The following is a 21,940-nucleotide window of genomic DNA, read 5'->3' as shown; positions in this document are numbered from 1 at the left end:
AGATAAAAGTATTTTTTTGAAATGATCAAAAATTAATTCAGACCGAAACTTCAGAGTTTCAAAATTAATTGTATAAATTTTATTATTATTTCTTATCTCCGTCCATATATATTTATTCGAGGCGACTAATACCTACTAACTTCAGGGGAAAGTGGGGCAGAACTTATCAGGTCAAATTGCCATCCCTAATTGTTCGAAAATTTACATGATATGCTGCAAAACATATTTCACACTATATAAAGCATCTAAACACATCCATTTTTTTCTATTAAAAAAAAAAAACACATCCATTTTCCAGTGTACCTTAAATAACATTTTTCTTCCAAGAAGAATTCCTTAAACACAAAAATAAAACCTAAAATTTAATGCAAGTAGTAGGTACTAATTTGTATTTTTGTATTTTTATATTAATCTTTTTTTTTAAATAGTTAATATGTATGTATTAATTAAATGATGTGAAGAGGAAGTGGAGGGAACGTGTGAATTATAATATGAAAACGGGTTTTTCAATAATTAGCCAGCCATTAAAATTTAAAACGACAACTCACTAAACCACAACATAACATGCAAACATGCAATATAAAATTAAGGCTCTGTTTTGGTTGTAAAGATAAGATTATCTAAGATAGATTAAATAATCTAACGAATACTTAATTATTTTATCGGACTTCAGAACGTCTCACAGAAAACACTTCATAAAAGTAAGATAAACTATAATAACATAATATTTGCAGATCAAACTGGCAAATTATTGGGGATCCAAACATCAAACAAAGTGCAATAATTCTATTAATTATAATTTATAGCTAATCTTCCCAATCAAACGAGGCATAATACTATAATATTATGTCGAAGTGTTTGCCAGGTTTCTTCAACAAGGATTGTCGGATCAAAAGAATGTAATCTTAGTTAGACATATGAATTAATAAAAAAAGAGTAGAATATATATATATACACTATATATTGCAAGACAAAAAGAACTCATAATGTTGGTATTCAAAAAAAAAAAAAAGAAAAAAATATTCTCATATTTTCGTAAAGCAATGACATATCATCATTAAGGGATTGTTTGGTTGATAAACACGTAATCATATTAATAAAATAATTAATATTAGAAAATGACGTTTTGTATTACTAAATTAATATTACTGTGTTGACCGGTTAATACATAAAAAAGAAAAGATGTCAACATGGTCAACGGTCAAAATTGATCAATTAGTGAAATTTTGGCTAATTGGGATTTCAAACCATGGTCAATACTGATCCAGACTGATTTGGGCATAGAGAAAAGGCTCAAGCCCAATTGAAGGAAACATAGATGATCCGGACTGATTTGGGCCCAGAGAGAAGGCCCAAGCCAAATTAAAGGAAGCCCAATACCATAACACCATAATAGACCGCAAGAGGTAATTAACGAGGTATAAATCTTACGAGATAGGTATGGTTGTAATTTACCCTAGTGTTTATTATATTTGTTAGAATACTTGAAAGGGTATATTACATATGCACACATTATATTAGATACTTTATATATATATATATATATATATATATATATATATATATATATATATATATATATATATATATATATATATATATATATATATATATATATTATATTTGCATCTTATTTTCTAGTAAGCTTCTTTAACTTTATATGTTATCATTATTTGCACCATAATTTTGTAACAATAATTTTAATTTTAAATTCCAAAAATCCCGATTTTCAATTTTTCCAATTTATTCCAGGTTGGAATTTTTTTTTTTTTTTTTTTGAGAAAAGCAGACTTATAATTCCATTAGTGAGAAGAATCATAAATTACAATGCTAGATATGAAATCTGAGAGAAGATCAGCCGTAAAAGTCGACCTTAGGGACAATTTTGCGATTTTGTGGGCAGCAACACGCTTACTTTCTCTTTTGACAAGGCAAACTTTGAAATCTTCAAATACCGACGAGTCTTTTGATATCGTCAATGAGCTGACCAAAGTTGGAAAAAGACCCTCATTTACATTGGATAGCTGCGACAATGGTGCTGGAATCGCTTTCTAAAACAACTCGATGCATATCATGATCGCGAGTAAACTCCATGGCTCTGAGTGCTGCCATTGCCTCTGTTGTAGTTGCGTATAGACGTTGACTGCAGCAAGAAGAGAACCAATCAACACATTTACCATCGAAAGATCTTGCTAATCCACCTAAACCGCAACTATTTTCATCTGAACCAAGGGAAACATCAAAATTTATTTTTAACACATCCCTAGGTGGCGCCTTTAAATGAATCAGCATTCTACCAATGGCTCGAGACGAATGTGGACTAAGAACAATTGAGAACGCTCATCGCAATTCCATGATGAACTTCTTGGCGAAAACAATGACATCCATAGCTGAATAATGTACTTCCTCGAAATAGCACTTATTTCTTTTATTCCAAATGGCCCAACACAATACAACACAATATTCAAATTGCGCATTATCCAGCTGCCTTTTCATGCGCATAAACCAATCGAGAAAGTTTTGCTCTCTCGGCCAATTTGTCGACCATGGCAGCACATTGGGCAATGGAGAATATCTTCGTCGTCATCACTGCATATGTCACATGTGCCTACCTGAAGTACCCTTCGTTGTACCAAATTCAACCGCATAGGAAGAAGATTTTTGCAACAACGCCGCATTTTCTACCTTCCCGCATCTCTGTTCGCCAACTACCCCTAGGAGTAAAAGGTTTAAAAGTAGTTACTCTCGGAAGCCATTTATCGCCCCATAATGTCACCTTTGCTCCACTTCCAATTCTCCATGGAATACCCTTATCTAACAGAGATATCGCACCCAAATACTTCTCCAAGTGTATGAGGGATTTGATCCTAACGTTGCGCAAAAAATATCAGATTGTGGGTAGTACTGCGCCTTGTATATCTTTTCTAATAAGCTATCCGCATAAACCCAAAAGACGCCAAATATTACTTTTATAATATCAATTGGGAGCAAGAATTTCCAGGAACATTTCGTTTCTGAGCAGAATAGCCGTTTTCAAATAGTGTTCGATCGATTACGTATTAATCTGTATTTTATATTATAATTTATGCCCGACAAAAAACTATAGATTTTCCGCCAATTGCGTCAACAAAATTCAATTTTGCAACAAGTTTTTTCCATTCTGATATGTCTAATTGGGCTGATCCAATGGGCTCACAATTTATCTAATAATTGGGTCCGCTACACGAAAGCCCAAACACCTTCAAAATATGGCTTGGACCCAACAAAACAAACTCAACCCAGTAAACGACATATAAATAGATGTTTTACCCATTTTGTTAAGTACGTTCTATTATTCACAAGTATTCTAGAGCACATATTTTCTCTACCATCTCCACAATATGTACATCTGACTTGAGCGTCGGAGGGGTTTCCGCCGGATCAACCCCCGGCTTAGTTCACGTGTGTTTATTTCACAGGGACCTCAGAACCATCTAATTGGCGAGCTACTGATCCGCTGTGCTATCTCAACTCATTTACCAAACTATCCCAGATGATCTAAGTAATTAGCATCATCACATTCAATTTCCGAAACTACGAATTTTAATCTTTACTAAATAGTTTTGAACATAATTTGTAACTGGGTTGGAATTTGAATAAGTATGAGATTCATATTTCATATTTGTTTTATTTTTTTTTAGGAATTTCATTTGTTTCCTCCAAATATTACTTTTATTATCAATTGCATTATGCATTTTATATTATAGCTGACCATAAACTGTAGATTTTTCCGCTAATTGGTAAAAAAATTAAATTTTGCAACAATCTTTTTTATTCAATTTCCGAAACTACGATTTCTGGTCTTTACTAAATAGTATTGAACCTAATTGTAATTTTTTTTTTCAAATTCGCAACAAGTTTTTTTATTCAATTTCCGAAACTACAATTTCTAATCTTTACTAAATAGTATTGAACATAATTGTAACTAGTTTTTCACCACTGAAAAAAATTAAAAACACTTTTCAGCCAATTGCACAATTTTTTTTTCAGATTTGCAACAATTTTTTTCATTCAATTTCCGAAACTACGATTTCCAATCTTTACTTAATAGTATTGAACATAATTGTAATTATTTTTTCAGTGCCGGAAAAAAAAATAAAAAATACTTTTCCCCCAATTGCGCCAATTTCTTTTTTCAGTTTTGCAACAAGTCTTTTCATTCAAAATCCGAAACTACGATTTACAATCTTTATAAATAGTATTGAACATAATTGTAATTAGGGAAAAAAAATTGCGCAATTTCTTTTTTCAAATTTGCAACAATTTTTTTTCATTCAATTTCCGAAACTACAATTTCCAATCTTTACTAAATAGTATTGAACATAATTGTAATTAGTTTTTCGGTGCCGAAAAAAAAATAAAAAATATTTTCCCCCAATTGCGCCAACTTTTTTTTCAAATTTGCATCAAGTCTTTTCATTCAAAATCCGAAACTACGATTTCTAATCTTTACTAAATAATATTCAACATAATTGTAATTAGTTTTTCACCACCGAAAAAAATTAAAAACACTTTTCCGCCAATTGCGCCAACTTTTTTTTTTCAATTTTGCAAAAAGTCTTTTCATTCATAATTCGAAACTACGATTTCCAATCTTTATAAATAGTATTGAACATAATTGTAGTTAGTTTTTCACTCTCGAAAAAAAATAACACCTATTGCCCCAATTTTTTCAAAATTCCAACAAGTCTTTTCATTCAATTTCCGAAACTACGATCTCTAATCGCTACTAAATAGTATTGAACATAATTCGTAACTAGTTTTTCACAGCCGAAAAACAAAAAATTTAAAAACATTTCCGAACATTTTAATTTTCAACCCGATCCGTCGGATTTGCACCCCATCCATCAATGGATGTGGTTTCTTATCTCCAACGATCTCCCTCCCTCCTTTCCTTCTTCTTTGTGCTTTCTCTCACCACTAACACCAAAACACCCTCCACTTTCTCTCTCTACACTCTAAAACCACCACTCTCCGATGAACATTCTTCCATCTCTCTCCCGCCTCAAATTCTCCCCCACCCCACTCTCCACCACCACCTCCTCCCTTCCTCCGCCGCCGCTCCACCTCCCTATTTCCGTCAGAACCACCACTTTCTCACTCTCCGCCATCCTCGACAGCCGCGATTCACCAGCAGCGGCACTTCCCACCGCCGAAGAAGTAGAACAATTCACCGACTACAATGAAGACGAAACCTACGGCGAAGTCAGCAGGATCATCGGCAGCAGAGCCGCCGCCGACACCGGCCGCGGAATGGAGTACCTCATAGAGTGGCAAGACGACCACGCCCCCACGTGGGTCCCCTCCGACTTCATCGCCAAGGACGTCGTCGCCGACTACGAAACCCCCTGGTGGACCGCCGCCAAAAAAGCCGACGCCGCCGCCCTCTCCCAGATCATCGAATCCTCCGACGGCAGGGACGTCGACGCCGTCGACGAAAACGGCCGCACCGCCCTCCTCTTCGTCTCCGGCCTCGGCTCCGAGCAGTGCGTCCGGATCCTCGCCGAGGCGGGGGCCGACGTCAACCGCCGCGACAAAAGCGGCGGCCTCACGGCGCTGCACATGGCCGCCGGCTATGTCAAACCCGCCGTCGCGAAACTTCTGGTGGAGTTCGGCGCGGACCCGGAGATCGAGGACGACAGAGGGAAGACGCCATTGTCGCTGGCGAGGGAGATCCTGAGCGTGACGCCTCAGCTGCAGTTCGCGAGGAGGATCGGCCTCGACGGCGTGATTAGGGTTCTGGAGGCGGCGATCTACGAGTTCGCGGAGGTGGAGGAGGTGCTGGAGAGGAGAGGGAAAGGCGAGAATGTGGAGTATCTTGTCAAGTGGAGAGATGGGAGCGACAACGAGTGGGTGAAGGGCGGAGTCGTGGCGGAGGATTTGGTGGCCGATTTTGAGGCCGGGCTGGAGTACGCGGTGGCGGAGGGCGTTTTGGGCGTCAGGGAAGGCGGGGATGGGAGGAAAGAGTATTTGGTGAAGTGGAGTGATATTGAGGAAGCTACTTGGGAACCGCAGGAGAATGTTGATCCCGATTTGATCAAGGTGTTCGATGAAATGCCTCAACCAAGTACGTTATTCGAGTCTTGATTCGCTAGTGTGTATATAGTTTCGATATTCGATCGTAGATTACTTCGAACTTAATTTTTTTTCCCTTGATTATTTGAAATCAGAATATGGTTATTGTTAAATTAGAGATGCTATCGAGAAATCACATCTTAGGACAAAGCCCAAGATGTTGTAAGTCTGCGATTCGAACGAAATGCCAAGTTAACAAGAAATCTGAACAACAACTAAGTTCAACGTACGGGCTTCATAATTGAGTCGCATTAGTTGAAGACGAATTTGTAGTTTTACTATATGATAAGGATCATGATTGTGTGGCTACTGAATCCTTTACAAAACGAGGTGAAACCGAATCGAGTCTCGGTTTTGTTGTCTTTGCGTATTTTTTTTTTAAAATTTATATCTTCAGTCAGCTATTAATATTGTTAAATTTGTTTACTATTTGATGTGCAGATTTTGCTGAGCAATCATCATCGTAACTCTGTTTTTCGAGAAAGATGTAGAAAAGAAATGTCCGAAACCCAAAACCTTATTCTGCCTCTGGAATGTAAACTTCACTTGTGCGTTTGTAGCCAGTTTTGCTAAATATTTTTGTGTGAAGGACATGGTTTTATTGTTCACATTGGGTCCAACGGTGCACACCATCTTCTGCACTTCTAATCTAATCTAATATCATTCGGGGTCAGAAATTGGAAAGGAATTTCTTACTTCCACCGATTTTGATCCGAAGTTTTTCAGATTTTGGGACAATATTAAGGATTTTCAGATTTTGGAACAATATTTTTCATTCCGAATCTCGAAAATTTGGATTTCGGTCGATTTCGATCTGAAGGATTTCAGATTTTGGAACAATCTTTTTCATTCCGAATCTCGAAAATTGGATATCTGATTTTTCAGAAACTTGTTGGATTGGAGTTTGAATTGCAATATATACGAGATTCCATATTTCCGATCAGGAAATAATTTGGAACATTCTAATTTTTCCCGAAAATTACACTAATAATATCAAAAAATTCATATATTTTAGAGAGATAAATGTTACGTTGGGTATATATACCTTAGGGGTACAAAATGTATTTTAGACTGAAAATCAAACTAAGTTACTCGATTTTTTTTTTATTAGATTGTTCGTTAAAGCTAATTACAACTTTATTTGTTACCATAACAAAAACAAGTACATATTTTCATTTGACAAGTTATGCAGCTCGAACTCGAGCGTTAGCTTTATTACACACAACAAAAAAACTATACAAATATGAACAAAAAGCGAAGTTATTCAATTTCGATTCGTGTTCGATTTGATTAAAACTCGTTCGAACTCAATTCGATTTGCTTATCAAACAAAGTTCAATGACAAAATAATTTTGAGAGCTTCGATAAAAAATTAAACAAAATGTAACATAAATGCATTTAATTCGACTCGATTCGTTATGCGTTCACACGCTCGAGCCTACGACTATATGAAATATTATCACGACAATGTTTTCCAAGTCAAGTCACATTAAATTGTAAGTCGACCTTCTAGATTCTCTTGTATTTCAAGTTTCACATCAGAAATTCACCTATTTTATACTTACTTTAATTTAATTGGAAGCTTCCATTTTATTTTAAAAAAAAATCCAGAAATTAAAAAGCAGCTTTCCATCTCTGACTATTTTGTACCAACTATGTATGAAAAGTCAAATAAAATCTAAACCTTAATTTATTACTATAGTCTATAGTGAAGAAAACGGTTTTTCTAGACAATGTTGTTTTTTCGTGTTGATTTCGTCTTTGGTGGTAATTCGTCAGTTAGTACTATTATTCAATTTTCTGCGGCGATTAAAGTTAAAGTCGGATGGAACAGATTGAAATTGATCTTTTCGTGAAATTTTTAATTTTTTTTGGTAAGTATAAAACTGATTCCAATTCCAATTTCAAATTCAAAATTTTCGCAATCTAACTCAATTTGTTTTTCTGCAGCGGTTAATTTTTTATTTTTTTCAGGAAAATAACTCAATTTTTTTAAAATTAATTTCGGAGATTAAATCGGATCGAAAATTAGAAATTCCAAATATCTTTTGTACAATTACAATTCCAATTTAAAAAAAAATCAAAAATATAAAAAATCAGAATGGAAAAAGTTGTTACAAAATTGGAATTTTTTTGATTTGAACTAGTTGAAATTCAAAATTCGATCCCAATTTTCACCCCTAGAAGTGGAAAATAAAATAAAAGAAAAATGAAAGTCTAGTCTAGTATGTACATATAAAGTAATAAAACTACATATTTACATTGTTGATAAAATAATACAAGAGAGAAGACTCTTGCTTACAAAAAAAAACTTTTGAAATTTGAGTGATATATTATATATATATAGCCGGACGAAGCTTCTATAGAGAATGAGTCAACCATGCAAACATAGTCCTCAATTCTTATATATATATATAATATATATACACACACACATGTGTATATATATATAATGTAAGTAAGATAACCAATTAGATTATTCATACACATTAATTATTTGAGATGGCTTTCTCTAATATGCAACTCTTTGTGGCGATTTTGTTGGTTTTGGTACCCATAGCAACCAAAGGGGATAACAACATTCCTCCTAGTCTCTCTCCCCTTTTCGGTACTTACTTTGCCCTTATTTATGTTACGCTCGATGAATTTTATCTGATTATATCTTACTATATACGTCGTGATGTAAATTTATTATGAAAATCAAACTATCTGATGTACTTTAATGAGTGTAAGCATCAAGATGATCCTCATCGATCTTACCTTCGTATTTTATGCATGTTATAATAACTATTGGAGATTATTAATAATTCTAATATATATGTAGCAAACTTTCATTTGATTCCTAGTTTCATGCTTACATGGATAAGATGGTTTGCTTTTAGCTACCTTGGATCAATCATATGTGGATTAATTTGAGGGTTTTTTGGTAATTAATCTCTCCAACCTAAAAAGTCTTCCATTGATTGTGACCAAACCTTAAAAGTCCTCTTAAGCATATATATCACACAATTCACTTATCCATGGATCAATCTTTAATTAGACTTTAGTTGAATGATATCGATTTATGTTCACATACACACATACATATATAGTTCGTCTTGTATGTATTCATCGCGAACTTAAAATCTTGATTGAATCGGGTATTCTGCTATTATAGTTACTCAATTTTAGATGATAAATATTGGAGGAAAAAAAAAACCAATCCGACGTCGTTCTTTTTTCTTATTTTTGTAAAGGAGGAATCCAGAATTTATTGTATATAGATGTGCACTGGGTAAAAATATAAACCCTTCTGATACAACATGATCGACTATTAAGCCAATGAGATTGATTTAATTATGTTCTTGCATCACAAAATAATTGTCTAATTAGTAGAGTATGATTTATGAATTAATTCAACCAATTTGATGGATATGTGTTTGTGGAAATTGGGGGTATTTTAGACAATATATGCAATGAGGTGGAGTGTGGAAAGGGAAGTTGTGAGGCAGCTCCCGGAAAACCTTTCAATTACAAATGCGACTGTGAGGATGGTTGGAAACGCACTCGTTTTGACAATGAACAAGATTTACAGTTCCTTCCTTGCACTATTCCTAATTGTTAGCTCTCTCTCTCTCTCTCTCTCTCTCTCTCTCTCTCTCTCTCCTTGGCTAATTACTTTTTTATTTATTAATTAGTGTTACATTAGATTAATGACAAGTTTGACTAAGCTTATTTTAAACAGTTGATAAGCACTTACGTTTGATAAGATGTTATAATAAGAGCTGATAAGCTGTTACAACTTATTTTTACAATTAATTTTTAAAGTGTTTTATAATCTATTTTTACTCATTATAAGATTTTAAATAAAAATGTGGGATAAATTTACTTTAAAAAAAAATCTTATTTTTGTTCTCCAACAGCTTATTTTTAAAAAAAATTAAGATATTTTCTTAGAAATTTACCAAACACTTTGGAACAGCTTATAAGCTCTTAAACATCTTATAAGCTCATTTTAACAACTTACAGCTTAATCAAGCACTCTATAATTAGAGTTTAATTTCCTTTTTTGGTATGTTTATACATTTGATATGCAGGCACACTTGATTATTCGTGCATGCCGGCAGCTCCTCCGGCTCCTGCTGTTCCGCACAATTCGTCCTTCTTCGATCGTAAATTTTCTTATCTTTAACCTTTGTGTTTTTTTTCTTTCTAAATTTTTATTTAGTGAGTTGATTTTACTTATGGAAATTGTGAGAGAAATCCATTACAGTGAAAATACATTACTATAAGGTGATTAAAAAATTAGTACAATTGTGACTCGAGAAATTCTATTAATTTTAGCGAAATATAAAATCGTCGAATCAATAATTTTAGAGAAATTATTATTTAAACGATAAAGTATTAATTTATCGATGTTATAGTGTATAACTAATTAATTTTAGTAATAAGTGAGTTGATTTACACTTCTTCTTCCTCTCTTTTTTTTTTTAATAATTATTAATGTGTTATAACTTATATATATTTTTTAATTGTTGAAATAGCTTGCTATTGGATCTACTGTGGAGAAGGAAAATGCACAAAGAATACAACACGTGCACACACGTGCCAATGCAATCCTGGCTACTCCAATCTTCTCAACATAACTGCTTTCCCTTGCTACAATGACTGTAAGAACTTTTTTTTTTTTTTTTCACCTATGTATAATTGCTGTATTTTCTATTTATTATTTATAAATTAAAATTAATTATAAAATATTTTATACTGATGAATTTGTACTAATTATTTGTAGGTGCTATCGAGTCGGAGTCGTGTGAGAGGCTCGGAATAAGGAGCGCTAGTTCTACTTCGAACCCTTCTTCTAAAAATAATGACAATAATCAAGGTGAGAATAATTAACTGAAATATTAAATGTCGTTTGAATTTTACTAATATTATTTTGACTTCGAGCGAGATTTTGACACTTTTCTAGTGTGGATTTGGCCGAATTCAATGCACGAAAATTGTAGCCGTTTAAGTTAAGATTATAATACAACTTGAATCAGCTAAATTAGATGTTGGGTGAAAAAGTTATGCATGAATGAGTTACATTTTGAATTTTAGATAACTCTAAATATTAATTTTTGGGCAACGTTCATCTATGCATGCATATCTTTCTCATCCGACATCCGACCTTAGTGATTCAAGTTATATTAGAAAGGTAACTCAAATATCTACAAATGATGTGCTTTACGTTTTGCCTAATTCGGAATATAAAATGGTCAAAATCTCGTTTGAAGTTCGAACGGTATTATTAAAACTAAAACGACATTTATCATAAGCCCTTAAATATATTAAAAAATAAATGAAATTTAAATATATATTAAAGAGCATGAAATTAATTAAACCAGACCATTTTTTTATTCTGAATGATAGTAAATAAAAAAATAAAAATAAAATGCTTGACAAAATTAGATTTACTAAATACTACCAAATAAAATATTGAACTGCAAAATGACTATTCTACCCTTTATATTATATATGCAGCTACAGCATTCTCTCTGGGGAAGTTCAACTGGATGATAATATTGCTCGCCACTACTGCTACGATTTTCTTGAAATCATAAGGCGTTTAATTTGTTTTGTTGGTGTATCTATTATTTGGCTTTTACATTTTTGCCCTTACCATGATTTTTTTTTTATTTTTCTAGTTTTTTATTGGTTGAATAACTTTGGATTTCATTCTCTTATTTTATAAATAAATAATACGAACATATCTAGGAAGCTCGTTGTTGTATAAAAAATAAATGAAACATATGTTGTCTCTTATGTTTTAATGTTTTATGCTTAGTTTTTATTTTTTAACTCTCCATATATGACCATAAATTATGCATAATATCAATTTAATTGGAATGTTGAAATATATATATATATATAGGCAATTTACCGATGAATTTGGAGCGACGGATATTTTTTCAGATTGCCAATATTGTAACAAATATTAAATATGTAAGGGTATGATGAGCTTAGCTGCGTGAATTTATTCAAAATAAGATATATACCTAGCTCGCGTGAAAAGCTCACTCGAACACAAATGTGATCTAAAGTGTTTATCGTTATAAAGTAAAATAGCTAATGTTAATTAGAACTACAACTGCACTTTGATGATTTATCATGAAATCAGGTAAGGTGCCAGTTTGTTAAGCCGAATTTGACGAGTTGTTCTCAACTAAAGTGCATAAAGATTGTGATTGTGTCGCCTATAAGATAAAATCCAACTTACTCTCCGTTGTAGCTTCACATAATCTACACGTTCGAAGGTTGCACTCGACACACCAAAAAAAAAAATGATATGTAATTATGTATAGTGTAGGGGAAAATTAGAGAAAGCTAAGAGATCTTTTGTAAACTGTCTTGTACAAACCGTCAAACAACTTTGTCTGACTATAGTAAGAAAAATGGTCACCATAAAGCCTCCAAAATAATTAAATAAAGTAATTTGGGGGATTTCATGTAGGGAAATGATATTTTGATGGTTGCATAATAGTGCTTTAAAATAACCTCATAAAATTCGTCAAATAATTTTTTTTGTCTAAATGCCACCTAATACAATATATTTCTCGCACTAATATCAAAGTAGATTTAACCTTGAAAGAGTGACCATATAATCTGGAATGGGATAAAATGGATATAAATTGGAGAATATTTCAAATAATTTAGAAGATTCCACTAAATTTGACACTACAAAGGTGAATATGTAAAAAAATTCATAGTTGAGGAGGTGACTGCAATTATCCAAACAGATGGGAATTTTTCGTGATTTGACCTTACATCAGGGTGGTTGTAACTTACCCTAAAACCAATGAACAAATAGAGAGAGAAACTTATACATAAATCATACTCAAACTAATCTGATATTATATCGTAGAATCAACGTCTTTTAGGTTTTAATAAGGAGATGGCTAAAATAAATACCGTTTATTTCTCACTTCAATACCATCAACATAAAAAATAGAAAATAAATAGGTAATGATATTAATACCCTCAATAAAATCAAACCACACAAATTTTATATGTGGTATTGATGTTCATTAAGGGTAATAATGTTATTATCTATTTACTATCTATTTTTTTTTTTAATTTTTTATGTTGGTGGTATTGGAGTGAGAAATAAAAAGTATTTGTTTTAGCCGCTCCCTTTTAATAATCTTCCTAATTTTTGATGGTTATATGAATTGGCGAGAAGATTTAGTTTTGAAGTAAATAGTAGGGGTTAGTAACACGTTCAGTTGTCAAGATTTACGCCTTTTCAAATCCGTTATTAAACGCTACTATTTCATTAAATTAGTAGCACCTCTTCTCTATGAGATTAATTTAATAGAAGATGACTAAATAAAAGATCATTTATCCTTCAAACTGCATGTTAATTTTAGGGTAACATTCATTTTCATCCCTGAGGAACGCACTCAACTTCAAATTAATCCCTAAAGTTTTAGGTAGCTTCAATTTCGTCCTTCAGCCCTTATTTCATCACCAAACTTCAATGGAAATTTATAAATTCCAAGAATAACCTTTGCCCATCACAAACAATTTCCTTAAGGCGGGAAATCAATCACAACAGAACATTCCCAAATCACAAACTCTGATCTTTGCGGCAATATCTTCAATTTTTTTTAATAATAATAATAATAACAACAACAACGCCCGATTTTACTAATTTTTTTTTCACTGCCATATCCGTACATGTTTCTGTCGACATTACAAGGTAACTTTTGGGTATTTTTTTAGTTCTAATGATCAATTTCCATCTCAATTCATTTTTATGTAATTTGTTTTTTTTTTTTTTCCTTTTCAATTTATTGCACATAACTGTTGTTTTAGTCATTGATATGCATGGTTTTCGATTAATTCGTTTTTTCAACATGTTTTGTCTTTAGGGGATGCGGTTCAATCTTGAAACAAATATTTGGGATAAAAGTATTTTTTGAAAGATTTGGAAAGTGGCGGTTATGACTAATTATCTTTGTAAAATAATTTTTGTAATAGTGCAACTAGTTATAAAATAGGATGGTTGAGTGAAATGGTTGCAGTACAAAGTTTGTAACGCCTGACACAAGAGATACATTTTTAATTACCACTAATGAACACATAGAAACTCTAATTGCTACTTATCTATCTTTGTATAGGGATAGACGATGTTTGTCATGTGAAGTAAACATAAGTACACCATTATTCATTGAAATTTTTCCAGTGAATGCTATTGTCACTTTTTGTTGAAGGGCACTCTTGATATTTCTTTATCTTTCTTCAAATTTGGCGGTGAAATGGGGTGAATTGTGAGTGGGAAGGACGAAATTGAAGCTAAATAAAACCTCAGGGACTAATTTGAAGTTTAGTGCAAACCTTAGGGATGAAATGAATTTTACCCTTGTTAATTTTATTAAATAGGGTAAATTACACACACATCCCTGAAGTATGTTAAAATAATTTTAAGGTCCCTGTGATATTGATAATTACACTCACCCCCTGAAACATAGTTAGAAACTAGGATGGGATAATCCATTGGATACGTTATTCCGATAGAATTCTAACAGGCTATTACTGTTAGCTAGTGGTGGAGACAACATAGAATTAGAAGGTGACATGGTTCCCAAATCACCAATAGTTTTTTTGTTGTTTCCATCACTTCCTGAAACTAATAGTGCGTTAGAGCTCTATCGAAATAACGTATCCAATGCATTATCCCATTAGAGTTTCTAACCATGTTTCAGGGGATAAATGTAATTGTCGATATTACAAGGACCTTTAAGTTATTTTAGCATACCTCAGGGGTGTGGGTGTAATTTATCCTATTAAATAAAATGTTTTATAGACAAATCACATATAATAACATAATTTAACATATTTAAGACAAGATCTAATATTACATACCATGTACCAAAAGGCGAAATCCCTCGCCCCCATTCCTTGGCCTAACAAGTATTTGATAGAATAATGTAAATCATGGTAACTGAACGGCCCATTAGGGTAGCAAACCCGGATTTAGTGCCCACAAGGAATAACCTTCATTGGAGTTGAAATTCTCACATTGCGGCTGCCACGATCTAATATTACATACCAAATATCATACTAACTAAATAATTAATTAGTCAGTAGAGAATTAATTCAATCTCATATAATTTAATTTATCCAATATAGGTAACCATACGAGCCATAAAATCTATAATTTTCTGCCACTTTGGGTTTTCAAAAGTTGACGAGAAAAATAAAATTTTAAGGGCAAATTACGGTAACTCACCTGAGATAAGATTAAATTACGAAAAAAAAACCCTCTTTTTTTAGGAAATTACAATCACTCCTTCAACTATGTATTATCTTATGAAAAAATCTCTCATTCTATCATTCAGTAGGTAAGTTTGATACCGTAAAAATGAACGTGTAAGACAATAAATAGTTCATGAAATTATTGTAATTAACCAAACATAAGAAGTTTTGTCGTAATTTGCAAAACATTTAATTTGACAATGTGTACCATAACTAAAAACTTTTACTTGTTATTTATTTAATTAATTGAGAAATGATAAATAAATACAAGTGCAGAAATAAATGATTAACTTTTCATTTGTACGATCTATAATGCTACATTTTGGGAACGGAATATCGGATTAACCCCAATTACATTAACCCCTCTCTCTCTTATTTCTCTCTTCTTCGCCACACCATCTGAATCCGACCGGGGCATCTTTCCACCGTCTCCGGCGGCGACGGTTCCACCTCTGTCCCCGGCGGAGGAGTGGAAGCTGGAATCGAGGCATTGAAGATAGTGTAGGATGTCCAATCATCTCTCCGGTGGAGGTACTTTACTTGCTCTCTCTCTCTCTCTCATCGATAATTCAACATACTATGCGATGGAGTTGAAATTGAAGAGCTATAGTAACTTTTGACTGCATCTCTTCCTTTGTGATCTTCACCCCGCTGTGAACAAATTCTAATTTGCGAACTGCGCAAGTTTAATTCGTTTCCGATTAATTTCTGGATCGATTCCATTTGCGTTTATGGTTTGAATTTTAAAATTTATTCCATAATTTGTTTCACAATACCCCAATTTTGCGCAAACACTGCATAGGGATAACCTAATTTCGTGTTATGGTTCATTACAACTTGTTTTTAATATGCTGCCGCCTTCTCATTTCAGCATAAATCTTTGAGCAATTGAGATTGATTCCTGCATTCTGATTCACCAACACCCCCAAAGGATTGGGGCTACCGACTGAATATCCATGATACTGTTGCAGTCGCACTGCAGATATCTGCTGCAAGTCTTGTCTACTCGGGTGCAGAAGTAAGACTCAGTCTTTTGCCATATTTTCATATGAGTTCTTATTAATTGTGTAATTGGTTAAGTTTAAAATTCATGATCATTTTTTTGGTTTATATTATAACATTATCGGAAACTACTCTATGTGTCAAGTTTGTAACACAGTTGATTTTAATTTTAACTGCAACAGAAGAGTTTTCCTGGTTGATGTATTTATGATTTCTCGTCATGTGTTAGTAATGTGTGGATAGAAAGTTATAAGCTATATCTTGCCGATTATGTTAATTGTATGAAAAAAATTAATAGCATATATTTAGTGGATTGGGAGAAATGGCAGTGAAAGCCTATACATACCTATGCTGTAGCTTTTCTGTGTCAAATGCACACATGTGATATTATAAACTCACACACATACATAAATTTGCTTATTTTCCGAATGAAGTTTTGGGAATTTGAGTTCTAGCGATCTTTTGTGCCTTTCTGGGGTGAAATTGTTGTCTTGCTCCCTCTTCTTCATTTTTTCTTGCATTTGTTAGTGTTTACCCTGGAAGGCATTGTTGTATAATGCCATTTCTTTGTCCTTTGGGGGATTAAATCTTACAGTGCCTTGAATTTTGTATAACTTTGACCAATAAAAAGTTGTGCCACTTATATGTGTATATATATATTTTTTATGACTGCCATTTGACAATTGTTGGTATTATATTTTCAGTCTTGAAAAAGGAATTGAATTAGACTGCCAGTGGGTTGAATTTGATGATGTCCGCTACCATATTCAGGTGATACATATCGTTTTCAAAAAAATTAACGAATTTTATCATCAACTAAAAAGCTATAGATAAACACTGTTAGATGATTATATTGCTTTTCAAATGATCTTATTACATTTTAGCATTCTGTAGATGGATTTTCGTTCCTGATCTCCCTACCCTTCTTCAGGCAACTGTAAAGAATCCAAATCTCGTTCTACTATCACTGTCACTACCTGCACCACCTCCAGAAACTGTATTTTTGGGGGACTTCCTCAAGGAGCTATAGAAGCAATAAAAGCAGCATACGGCGTGGTTTTACAAATTCTTGATCCCCCAAGAGATGGTTTTAATCTCACATTGAAATTGAACTTGTCCAAACTTCCTCCAGATGAAGGTTTAGTGAGTTTCCTTTTTAAGGTGTATTAATTATGAGTTTCGATGGTGATGTTAAGTGATTTGGAGCCCCTGTTGTGGAAAAAAAACTGAGTTATTTCCTTCTTTCCTTTATTATACGTCTTTGTTGGTTTGTGTATTTCCATCTACAGTCTATTAACTGGTCAAGCTGTTTAGTGTTGAAGTACCTAATACTGAGATCATATTTTAATTTTTTTGGGATACATTTCTAATGTTTTTTTTGTTTTTATAATTGATAGAAGTTGGAAGTTTGCTGAATCAGAAAACCCTTAAAGTTTACAACCCTAAAGACATTCTGAAGTTTCGAAATGGATGTCAACCTATTACCTTGGACATGTTCGAGCGACATCCTGCAATATAGTGGGTCAATTGATTACAACTTTAGTTCTGATGTGTCAAGACCAAATAAATCACTCAGGCACAAAATTCCATTGTGTGTTATAATTAGACAGCATGTCCTGAAACCTATATAAAGAAGAGTAAACCATTCAGACCTCTATGCTAAGGAAAAAATGTACGCTGATAAAATAATAACTTTTCTGTTAAGAAAAATACTCTCCAAAAGTAGAGCTTTAGTTCTCAGCTATCTTCGGCTCCTCTATCGCATAGACAAGAATGAGCAGATGGTATCCTGATTTATTCCCTGTTCTCAGCTATTTTCCCTGTTCTTCTCCAATATTTATTCCCCTTACTTTATTACTAGCTTAATAGTAATCATTAAGTAACTAATTTTTTTGGTGTGCATGCAAATAACCAAAGCTTGGCTCTGGTGAAGTTATTAAATTTTCATCACTAACTTAAAAGTAGTTTTGATAAGAAGGTTATAGTGGTGTGGTACCTCCTTTTAAATTCCTAGCGAAATTTAGGCATGCAAACTTGTCACCTTATCCTGCAATGCAAGACAGACCGATTGCAACATCATTCACGACTCGAGTTACCATAAGGCTGTGTATTATCTTATTTGGGTTTAGTCTCATTCTGTCTATTCCTCTCTTTCGTGCAATTCAAAAGTTGATAGTTGTTAAATATTATCTCTATGCTCAAATCATGTTTCCTTTCTAATTCTTAATAAGGATACTTGTTCATAAATCAACACCAATGTTTGTGGTCACTCGATTCACCACAACTGTCTTCTCATGCATTTAGAGAAGTAAATGTATGCATTTAATACAGATTTTCATGTGTTTTTGTATCTTATATTGAGACATTGGCTTGCTTGGGTATTTGCATCTTATATCCGTAATATTGGGTTTTGTCTGACTGTGGCTGATCTTCTGTAGAGCAAAAGCAAGCACTCCTGGTAAAGATTGCTTCTATAAGAGAAGTGGTGCAAGGTGCACCATTGAGAGTGATTCTGAAACAACTTGTCTCACGAGGTGTTAAGTCTGATTTAAACCAGCTCGTTTCCCTTGTCCATCGGCCAAACGAGTCATTTTTTGTTATTCCTCAGGTAATTTGTCTAAACTTTTCTAAAATTCATTGTTTTCACTCTGCCGAAAACTATATATATGGAGATTATCAGTTCTCAGCTCATTATTCTGGATAGTTGTTTCCATTTAATGTTTACTTACTGCCAAACTATCTTCATGTGTGATCGATATTTCTGCCCCCCTGTTTATTTTCATGTTAATCGGTTCAGATCTTACACTTATCGATGTTATAAACTGTTATCCACTATACCCTTAGTCTGAGACAGAAACTATTCTTACCACAAAAGATGTACTTAAAATGTGATGCCTGGAATTTCTCGCAAGCACTTTCACCTCGTGTGCTATTTGGGTGCTTGAATGTAATCATATATGTTCTGGTGAACCTGGGGTATCCTATACCTATGGGACCTGAATGTCATGTGTTTGTTGGTTGCAGGCAGAAAAGGTGACCGTGATTTTCCCCATGCGTTTCAAGGATTCCATAGATACTGTTCTTGCTACTTCTTTTCTTCAGGTACATGGATTAAATTACTCGCACGTTTGTTAATAAAGTTCTTTTTAGTCTTCTAAAATCCGGCAACCATTCAGGAATTTGTGGAAGCAAGGCGAACTGCTGGGCTTAACAATGCCCCTCCTTGCTTATGGTCTTCTTCTCCCCCTCAAGAATTGAACGGAGTTTCTGATCAAGCATCATCAGCAAATGCTGGATTCGTCAGTTTTGGTAATCCCAATTTCTAGTTGATACTGTGTTCGATTTTTTGTCTTTTTGTGATGCACTCATATGTTATCTTTCTATCTGATGAACAGTTATATACCCTCGCCATGTGGAAGGCAGAAAGCTGGATAGAACTGTTTGGAGTTTATCAACATTTCATGCTTATGTCAGCTATCATGTCAAGGTGAGAATATCTGTGCACCCCAAAAGTTGTGACCTGTTATCATTTAATAGATCAGTGCTACAGAAGCTAGAAACTGCATGATGGATAATGAAGCTATATAATTACTGCTACTGCAGCAAGTACTTCCATTGTCCTTTTATTCTCTCTCTCTCTCTCTCTTTTCCCGTAATTTGGAGTATTTATAGGTAAATTAAGAACTATTTGTTCTAAAGTCATAGAACAAGTAAAAAAAATAAAATTAATATGTAATATGGTTGGGAAAATTGATAGTAGGTACCAAGTCATATCGCATCATATGATCCTTGGAGTATGCAGATATATTTTTTTATTGCTGTGTGACTGTTACACATATACGTTTTTAACACCCCCTACCCTCGTAAACCGTAGCCAACATTTCATGTACTCTACTCCTATTGTGTACACTCTACACCCTCAAAATTGAAGTCGCGTAGTGTATCTTAATTTATTTATGGTTAATTTTAATACTCAGTCTTATTTAATTCTTCACCTCTCTCCTTTTTCAGTATGTATCCCTTCCATAGGAAGCCAAAGTTCAAATTTGTGTAGGATTTAGTAAGAGGTGCTAAATGCATGGTTCCCCTTATGAAGATAATAAGATATTTCAGTATTTATTAACGTGTTTTCTTCTAAGAAAAACAGGTTTTTGGGTTTCGGGTTTCTTAATGAATTTTCCTTCTCTTTAGAAGCACTCTTTATTTCAAGAAATGTTTTTGTTTTTTTGAAGTTTCTGGTATATCTTGGATTATCTCTCTTTATATCTTTATCTCGTGTCTCCATACATAATTTGTCATGAGATCTCAATGTTTTTGTATATACAGTCGTCAGAGGGCTTCATGCATACTCGGATGAGACGTCGTGTGGAGTCACTGATAGATGTGAGTTTGCTATGCTATTTGGCTTCTCAATAAGTAATTTAATTTAGGATTTCCCATTTGGAATTTTGCATGTCTATCATGAGCTGGTAAAAAAAAAGAAAAAAGATTAATAAAAAAGGTTAAGAGCTGGTAAAAAAAAGAAAAAAGATTAATAATATTTTACATAAATTTCAAAAAAGTCGAGCTCGAGCAATAGTTGACTATATGATAGCCGACAAAATTGTGACAAAATTCTCCCTCTTTGGGCATTATAGGCACTAGATCGTGCGAAACCAGATTCAGAGAAATCGGAGAAAGCCAGCAAAACGGAACAAAATAGATCCTTCAAACGAACGGTATGTACAACGACATATTAGGCACATTCATAATCGAACCCCGACACTTTCAACTTAATAATTTCATTATTCTTAATGCAGAACGTCAGGGACGGCCGAAGCAGTTTCAATTCAAGATGAAATCAGCCGGACCAATAAAATAACTCGACTTACCTGCTGGGATGTATTAGAAAAAAAATGAAAAGTGAGAAATTACAGAGCGATCCCTTTTTTAACATTCTTTTCTCCAAGAAACAAAACCCATTCTCTGTATATCATAGTTTATTTTTTATTTTTTTTAATATTTATTTATTTTCATGTATGTATTGTTAGACGTTCCTTTCCGAGGATGATACTTTTCGTGCTTTAAGGAGGTTTTGTAGAAGTCTTTTAAATGTTGAACTTATAGAATAGACTTCCATACTTGTATGGGGTATATAAACATCAATCTTTCATTCAATATGAAAAATACACACTTCCATGTAATCTTTGTCAAGTATCGGATGATCTATGCTACACCGGATGAACTTCACCGAATATTTTTCACCTTCGATTTGCGCAAAATCATACACATACATATATATACATATGGATGTGAGTAAAATATGAATGAATCTGTACACGTGTATGGTAAGATATAACTCGGAATCCCTGGAATTGGTCAATAAATTTCAGAAGTGAGTTATAAATACAGTACAAGTTTTAACATATTTTCAAACACATTTAAACTGAAACTCTAGCTAGTTGAAAATCGTTACGTTATCATTTGTTAGTTTCCCCCCCCCCCCCCCCCCCCCCCCCCCCCGATAAAATAGTAAAGGAAGCAATGAGTAGCAACATGGATG

At 33.5% G+C, this 21,940-nt stretch overlaps 3 protein-coding genes across 3 annotated transcripts; all 3 read left to right on the top strand.

Moving 5' to 3' along the window:
• Positions 1 to 4,799: 4,799 nt before the first annotated feature.
• On the top strand, positions 4,800 to 6,722 carry CAO (chloroplast signal recognition particle component (CAO)). Its single transcript, XM_012990195.2, has 2 exons — positions 4,800 to 6,106; positions 6,556 to 6,722. The coding sequence occupies exons 1-2, from the start codon at positions 5,017 to 5,019 to the stop codon at positions 6,579 to 6,581; spliced, it is 1,116 nt and encodes a 371-aa protein (XP_012845649.2). The 5' UTR covers positions 4,800 to 5,016; the 3' UTR covers positions 6,582 to 6,722.
• Positions 6,723 to 8,563: 1,841 nt separating this feature from the next.
• LOC105965613 (uncharacterized) lies at positions 8,564 to 11,901 on the top strand. Its single transcript, XM_088813949.1, has 6 exons — positions 8,564 to 8,722; positions 9,558 to 9,713; positions 10,191 to 10,265; positions 10,638 to 10,763; positions 10,886 to 10,978; positions 11,620 to 11,901. Exons 1-6 carry the CDS (start codon positions 8,617 to 8,619, stop codon positions 11,697 to 11,699), a joined length of 636 nt encoding a protein of 211 aa, XP_088670075.1. The 5' UTR covers positions 8,564 to 8,616; the 3' UTR covers positions 11,700 to 11,901.
• A 3,763-nt stretch (positions 11,902 to 15,664) lies between these two features.
• Positions 15,665 to 21,581, top strand: DIS2 (Arp2/3 complex, 34 kD subunit p34-Arc). The gene is given in 12 exon segments (XM_012990194.2): positions 15,665 to 15,927; positions 16,268 to 16,414; positions 17,103 to 17,169; positions 17,330 to 17,396; positions 17,399 to 17,536; positions 18,837 to 19,006; positions 19,423 to 19,500; positions 19,575 to 19,707; positions 19,794 to 19,885; positions 20,725 to 20,781; positions 21,036 to 21,116; positions 21,198 to 21,581. Coding segments are annotated over 11 exon segments (984 nt in total). The 5' UTR covers positions 15,665 to 15,927; positions 16,268 to 16,352; the 3' UTR covers positions 21,237 to 21,581.
• The last annotated feature ends 359 nt before the right edge of the window (positions 21,582 to 21,940 follow it).

Source organism: Erythranthe guttata, chromosome 14 (genome assembly GCF_056151865.1).
Source record: "Erythranthe guttata isolate IM_541 chromosome 14, IM_541, whole genome shotgun sequence".
Lineage (NCBI taxonomy): Eukaryota > Viridiplantae > Streptophyta > Magnoliopsida > Lamiales > Phrymaceae > Erythranthe > Erythranthe guttata.
The sequence above is the reverse complement of the archived record's forward strand: the minus strand, read 5'-3'. Positions and strand labels throughout refer to the sequence as shown.